Here is a 7909-nt window from a genome sequence, read left to right as displayed (position 1 = left end):
GAGTGGATACATGGCGTCCATAAATTTGCATGATGACATGCTGTAATGGAAACATTACCATTCAAACTATGGTTAGGATCAGGAAGTGGTGTGTTCAGGACAGGTCCAAAGAAGACGCATCTGGAACAGGAGGAAAGGCGAGATTAAGAGGGTTGAGGTAAGGCGAGGAAAACAGGAGTCTCTGTGATGGCTCTGTCTCTGATTACTGGAAGTCAGGTTATAAGTGACCTCCTGACGATCCGTGAGAAAGGCGTCCTCATCGGTCTGCTGGAGCCGCAGTGTAAGGTACACTTTATTAATTTGTATGAAAACAGCTGAAAAATATGATGGAAAAATAAATAACAAGGCTGAGAAAATTGAATGTGTTTTAAGAGGGTAAAACACATCCCCACCATCTGTTAAATTCTACATGATGATAATATTACTGTAGTAGCTCGATGTGCTATGATGTATGTCTCTGAATCATTTCATGCTCACACTTGTTTTCATGTTATCATCTGCTGCTATCAGAAGGAGCCTGGTGTATGAATGGGCCATGTGTTAGAGCTGTTTTAGTTTTACATTTAGCCTAATCTTGTCATCCGCAGTCTCAGATGCTTGTTTTGTCTGGAACCGTTGTGTTCCCAGAGCATCAACCACAATATTTAAATATTATTTAAATACCACTCCGCAGTAAATAAATGAGGCATTTTTAATTTTTTTTCAGTGTTAGGGCTTTAGACAGTTATTTAATTAAATTTTAAATTCTGTGGTGTATTTGTTACCTTCCCTCTGTTTTCTTTTGCTTAGAGAGTAGAGGCTGTGTTCGTTCTGGCCAAAACATTTCTGTTGTGAAACACAGAGGCACTGTGCCGGCTCTCTCTGGTGTAGATCAAATTAGGCTATGCACAAACAGGCTCTCCCAGTTCATTACGTTACACTGACATTATCACTACCAAGAAGAAACAATTTGGGAAAAAAAGACACAGAGCAGACCCAGAACAGAGACACTGATAGGAAAGACATCGTCTTCATGGTGCAGCCATAGATGGCCATGTGACTGGCAACATAAAAATACTAAATGGAGAAAAAAAAATCACAAAAGTGAAGAAAATACATTCTTTTATATCCTCCAACAAAATTCTAGGGTTAACTTCCAGAGTTCACAAATACATCCTTTATAGTGGCATGTAAATGGTTAATGACCCCTTTTTAGGGCACTATAAAGTTCTTGTATGGTATCCTGTGTTTATATGCACACAAACTGCATTGCGCCTGGTGTTGTGAACTGGCACTCAGTAGATAAAACTGAAATATGTTAAACTGAAAATTTGTAGTGTGAAGAACACACATCCAGATCCAGGAGGGCCAGTATAGCCTGACTAACACATTCTAGACAGATGTAACTGTGTCATCAGCACAACAGAGAACATTAGATATCTTGATTAATTTCTTATACAGGGAGTGCACTATTATTAGGCAAATGAGTATTTTGTCCACATCATCCTCTTCATGCATGTTGTCTTACTCCAAGCTGTATAGGCTCGAAAGCCTACTACCAATTAAGCATATTAGGTGATGTGCATCTCTGTAATGAGAAGGGGTGTGGTCTAATTACATCAACACCCTATATCAGGTGTGCATAATTATTAGGCAACGTCCTTTCCTTTGGCAAAATGGGTCAAAAGAAGGACTTGACAGGCTCAGAAAAGTCAAAAATAGTGAGATATCTTGCAGAGGGATGCAGCAGTCTCAAAATTGCAAAGCTTCTGAAGCGTGATCATCGAACAATCAAGCGTTTCATTCAAAATAGTCAACAGGGTCGCAAGAAGCGTGTGGAAAAACCAAGGCGCAAAATAACTGCCCATGAACTGAGAAAAGTCAAGCGTGCAGCTGCCAAGATGGCACTTGCCACCAGTTTGGCCATATTTCAGAGCTGCAACATCACTGGAGTGCCCAAAAGCACAAGGTGTGCAATACTCAGAGACATGGCCAAGGTAAGAAAGGCTGAAAGACGACCACCACTGAACAAGGCACACAAGCTGAAACGTCAAGACTGGGCCAAGAAATATCTCAAGACTGGTTTTTCTAAGGTTTTATGGACTGATGAAATGAGAGTGAGTCTTGATGGGCCAGATGGATGGGTCCGTGGCTGGATTGGTAAAGGGCAGAGAGCTCCAGTCCAACTCAGACGCCAGCAAGGTAAATGGTAATGGCCTGTATTTATATAGCGCTTTTACTAGTCTCTAAGGACCCCAAAGCGCTTTACATATCCAGTCATCCACCCATTCACACACACATTCACACACTGGTGATGGCAAGCTACATTGTAGCCACAGCCACCCTGGGGCGCACTGACAGAGGCGAGGCTGCCGGACACTGGCGCCACCGGGCCCTCTGACCACCACCAGTAGGCAACGGGTGAAGTGTCTTGCCCAAGGACACAACGACCGAGACTGTCCGAGCCGGGGCTCGAACCAGCAACCTTCCGATTACAAGGCGAACTCCCAACTCTTGAGCCATGATCCACGTGGAGGTGGAGTACTGGTTTGGGCTGGTATCATCAAAGATGAGCTTGTGGGGCCTTTTCGGGTTGAGGATGGAGTCAAGCTCAACTCCCAGTCCTACTGCCAGTTTCTGGAAGACACCTTCTTCAAGCAGTGGTACAGGAAGAAGTCTGCATCCTTCAAGAAAAACATGATTTTCATGCAGGACAATGCTCCATCACACGCATCCAAGTACTCCACAGCGTGGCTGGCAAGAAAGGGTATAAAAGAAGAAAAACTAATGACATGGCCTCGTTGTTCACCTGATCTGAACCCCATTGAGAACCTGTGGTCCATCATCAAATGTGAGATTTACAAGGAGGGACAACAGTACACCTCTCTGAACAGTGTCTGGGAGGCTGTGGTTGCTGCTGCACGCAATGTTGATGGTGAACAGATCAAAACACTGACAGAATCCATGGATGGCAGGCTTTTGAGTGTCCTTGCAAAGAAAGGTGGCTATATTGGTCGCTGATTTGTTTTTGTTTTGTTTTTGAATGTCAGAAATGTATATTTGTGAATGTGGAGATGTTATATTGGTTTCACTGGTAAAAATAAATAATTGAAATGGGTATATATTTGTTTTTTGTTAAGTTGCCTAATAATTATGCACAGTAATAGTCACCTGCACACACAGATATCCCCCTAAAATAGCTCAAACTAAAAACAAACTAAAAACTACTTCCAAAAACATTCAGCTTTGAGATTAATGAGTTTTTTGGGTTCATTGAGAACATGGTTGTTGTTCAATAATAAAATTATCCCTCAAAAATACAACTTGCCTAATAATTCTGCACTCCCTGTAGTCTGCAGTCTTGTTATTCCATGTTTTATGTGGTATGGATGAGGCTGACTTGCCTGTGGTGAGAAAAAGCTGCTTTGAAAGTGCATTTTGAAGTACAAACTACTGACAGTAATTTATGATGCAGCATGTCACTGCCATTGTGGATTGCCTGAGACACGTACAGATGGTTCTTTTATGGTGCTTCCTTCCTTTATTACTTGTGTTTGCTTTCACAATAAAATTGTCTTTCCAAACAACGTTAAGTTCACTCACCTGCTAACACAACCTCACCAACTGCCCGTCCATACTCACTCCACACACCTGGCCCAAGTGTACTACTGCACAAGTACAAGAAACATAATTATACAATGCCTAGCCCGTGCTCCACCCCTCCCCTGTCGCTGAGCCAAACCCACATGCCTCCACCACAATGAAAGACAATTATAACAATTTATAATGCTAAAACATTCAAATCACAACAAAAATCGACAGAAACTCTAATATACATGAACTGACACATTAAATGCCACTGAAAAAGTGCAAGGTTCCAGGTTTGGTTTCATTAAAAGAAAAGGAAAGACATGTTGATTAGTACAGCTTAAGAAGACTAAAGAGTGCAGGCAGGGTAGAGTGGGTGGAGACGAACGGGGTGAGAGATTTGTGACAGCAGGATAGCTAGCAGTGCAAAGAAAGGTTTACAATATGGGACTTAGACCTGCTATTATGTGCGGTGTGGAGAAAGTGGAACAAACAAAAAAACAGGAAGTGGAGAAGAAGGTGGCAGAGCTGAGGATGCTTAAACTTTCATTGGGAGTGACCAGAATGGAGAAAAGGTTAGAGAAACAAGGCAGAGATGGTTTGGACACATGCACAGGAGAGACGGTAGACAGTGGAGCTGCCAGGCAGGAAGAAAAGAGAAAGACTGTAGAGAAGCTTCATGGATGTAGTGAAGAAGGACATGCAGAGCGTTGTTGTGACAGATGAGGAGAATGATAGATCAGCTGTGGTGATGATCTGAAAGAAGACAAAGTCTCTACTCAAGTGCATTAGCTCTCAAATAAAAACAAATGTTTTATTAGTGGCGGTAATCATTGTCATGGATTTGCCTAAGGCAGTGGTAAATCTATAGGGCTGAGGTTTGGATTTTGCATTCTGCAGACAGTAAGCAGCTTCCACCACTTTTCACATGCACTACACATAGGTCAAGTGTGTATGGTTATCTGCCTGATGTATACATTGCCTGGGCCTTTGCAGGGTTAGAGGAAGAGAGGTGTAACGCAGGTCAAATTACACTATATTACAGTATTCAGTTCAGTTTAGGTGTATTTATATTGCCCCAAATCACAACAACAGTTGCCCCGGGGTGCTTTAAATTGTAAATTAAAGACCCTACAGTATTACGGAAAACCCCACAAATCAAGCAACCCCATATGAGCACGCATTTTGCAACATGGAGAAGAAAAAAATGTACTTTTGACAGAATGAAACCTCGAGCAGAACCAGGCTCAGAGAGGGAAAGCCATCTGTCATGACCAGCTGGGGGTTGAGAGGTAAGAGAAGAGAAAAGAAAAGAGATTGTAGGGAGGCAGGACAAAACACAGACTAAGGGAGAGAGAAGACAAAAAGGCAATGGCATGCTGCAGTGGTAATATAAACACGTGGGCAGTGAAAAGAGGTCAGTGGAGTGAAGAAGTGCTCAGTGCATCTCTGAGAGCTTCCTTTTCCCCTCCTGCATGGCAGCTCTATCTTTAGCATCCTTTGTCTAATATAGCCACTATCCCTCCTCTGCATGTCTCGTCATTTCAGTGCACAAAAACTATTTAAAAAACAATAGCTACTCTATTTGAATCACCACGCAAAATTGAATGTAGTTGAACAACCAGAAAGGTATTACAAAATGTAGTTAAACTACAGGATTGCTTAAAAGTAGTCCACTATTACTTAATTGAGGCAACAGAAAGAAGTTAAATGGAAAAGAGGTCATCAGTCTCTGAGGAGCAGCATCTTTGCTGTAAAATGAAACTAGAATGACTCAAAGGGTTACTGTCAGTCAGGAAACGTGAGCTGGTTTCGAAAGTAAATGATTTCTTTTTTTAAAATCGGATGTTACTCATTAAAGAAGTGATTGTGTAGGAGGACGGGCACACAGTGTCTTAAGGACAGGGTTAATGCAAAATATCAGAAAAACAAACCAAAGCTAACTACACAAGATCATTACTGAAGAGACATTTACACAAAGACACCAGGAAGTTGCATTAAATTGGCATTTTCTAAAATTTAACACCAACATAAACATGCCTGTGCCTTGTACGATAACTTAATAAATTGCACATCATGTATTGATGCACTTTGGACCACTACTGTCTATTTCAGCTGATGAAATCTACAGTAGCACAGATACTACAGGCCATAAGTACACCAGGGAAGAGGCCAAGCTGGAGTCGCTTAGAATGCGGTGTGGTGTGTCTCATTGAGGATTCGTCCATGCATTCCTATTTCCTGCGCTTATACTGCGTCAAGGTAAAAAGAACATCATTACTGCTCACATTCACTCCAACCACTCAAACTAGCACATACGCTGAAACGTGCACGCTGCTTCCAACATGGCACAGCACGGGGCAGCTTGAAGTGTTTCCTCTACTTTGAGGTTTCCATCAGCAACAATAGGAAGACTCATCCAGATGGGTGCGCCTGTGCTTTTCCTTGTGCAACTCTAACAACTCCTCTCATTCTGAAACACAGCGTGCCAAGTTACTGTGGGAGCAGGAAATGTACATTCCCTTCAAGTACACTGCAGCGCGTGCTTTCTTCCATACTTTCCCCGCAGATGTAAGTGATCCTTTTTTGGCATCGGTGCGTGCCTTATGATTATCAGAGTGCCACTTTTAGGTTGGATTTGGGTAGATTTGCTGTGTTTTCGCAGGACTACCAGGTAGGCGTCAACTTTGCAAATGAGACTGAGGCAGAGGAGTTTCATCATACCGTGGAGGCTGCTTGTGGTTAGAATAACAACAAACATCTACACGTATAAATGCTCTCAAAGGCTCAGCCCTGTCTCGTATTTTAACACAACCTTTTTATTTACAGAAAAGATGACCAGCATGATTGAAATGACAGCAGTGGGCAGTTCAACGAGGGAACTACCTGCTGATGATTTGGGGTGAGAAAGATAGCACCACTTTGTGTCTTTAGAGTGAAGGAAAGAGCGTTAAAGAGGTGGTTCACAGTTTCATGTTTTTTTGTTCTCTTTAGAATTGAGCCATTGCACAGTTTGAATGGGGAGAAAGATCTCCCTATGGACACATCTTCCACGGCAGCTCCCCCAGCTTCAAGTTCTGTATGTCAAACTCTACAGTGAATTGTTAATGGGGTAACTGTTAAGCTGTTATTAGTCATTAATAATAGCATGATAAATGACTCCCTGTAATGTGTCTGCTTGGTGAAGTTTAAGGATCTTGACCCGGCTATGAGGAGGCTGTTGATGCAGGCCAAACTCACTGAAGAAGACTTGAAAGGCAAAGACGTTGCCGAAGCTGTTGACTGCATCATCAACAAGTTTGGAGGGCTGAAGGCTGTGCAGAGAGAGCTGAGAAACAGAGGTACTATATCCCGTAAAGTTTATTAGAATGTGCAAATATTTATTTACGTTTCAGTTTCAGGAAAAATACTATTGTGTATGTTTTTAAGATAGTGTTCTGTCATATGCACATAGGCCCAATCTCTCAGACACTGCCAAGATCTGCAGGGGCTTCCATCTATCTGAAGAAGGGCCCGTTGCCACCGGTTCCTTCCATCAAAGACAGCAACACTTTTCAACAAACACCAAAGGACATGGACACGGTAGACAAGAGTCAGACAAACACTCCGATTCCTTTCTCTCCAGCTCCCCCTCTGCCAGCTCCTGCAGAGAGGATCAGAAAGAGTGCAAGTTTCAAAAATGTAAGAGGAAAAGATTTAATTGAGCATCCATACTTGTACACAGTGGGTGGGCTGAACAAACTTTTGTGTTTTGTGCTGTTAGGCTGGCTCCCGAAAATCAACAGAGACAGGCGACTTAATCCTGGCTGCACTGAGAGAAGTGTTCAAAGAAAAACGGATGCTTCAGCAAAGCAACAGCGAAGATGGAGAACCTACTGTTACTATTCCTAATACTAACCAATGACGGACTCTTTTAAGAGATCTTGGAAGTCAGCTTGTACTGTAAATGTAGTTAAAGATGCGGCTTTTTGGCTTTGATTGTCAAACAAAGCAGTGGTCAGATTAAATTGCCATAAGGCAATGTGATAAAATGAAAAGCCACATTGTGCATTTAAAAAAATCTAAAATGCCATCATATCAGTACAGTATGCTAAGTCTTAGTTTAGAGTCATAGATGTCACTAAATTAGATAACGAAGGGCCAGATTTTCACTTCCCAACGTAAATCCCAGCTTCCTTAAATGTAGCCTACAGCAATATAAAGATAAGTGAAGAAACAGATGAATTTTTAACCACTCTTTTGCTTTAGTTTCTTTTCTGGAAATCTAGCTGAAAGTGTATGTTTTACTTGTCTTCTGTATAACATTTGTCATGACTGTAATGTTTATGTTTTTAAAAATTCA

General features: G+C 41.9%; 1 protein-coding gene across 1 annotated transcript; it reads left to right on the top strand.

The window, feature by feature from the left end:
* The first annotated feature begins 178 nt into the window (after positions 1–178).
* Positions 179–7781, top strand: LOC146632177 (actin nucleation-promoting factor WASL). Its single transcript, XM_085353245.1, has 9 exons — positions 179–285; positions 5683–5829; positions 6052–6138; positions 6233–6308; positions 6397–6469; positions 6562–6646; positions 6755–6908; positions 7022–7248; positions 7331–7781. The coding sequence occupies exons 1-9, from the start codon at positions 187–189 to the stop codon at positions 7469–7471; spliced, it is 1089 nt and encodes a 362-aa protein (XP_085209371.1). The 5' UTR covers positions 179–186; the 3' UTR covers positions 7472–7781.
* The last annotated feature ends 128 nt before the right edge of the window (positions 7782–7909 follow it).

The sequence above is a fragment of the Diplotaxodon limnothrissa genome, linkage group LG5 (genome assembly GCF_057381915.1).
Source record: "Diplotaxodon limnothrissa isolate DT_005_m linkage group LG5, D_limnothrissa_male_GT1.1, whole genome shotgun sequence".
In the NCBI taxonomy this organism is placed as follows: Eukaryota; Metazoa; Chordata; class Actinopteri; order Cichliformes; family Cichlidae; genus Diplotaxodon; species Diplotaxodon limnothrissa.
This window is presented reverse-complemented; position numbering and strand designations above follow the sequence as displayed.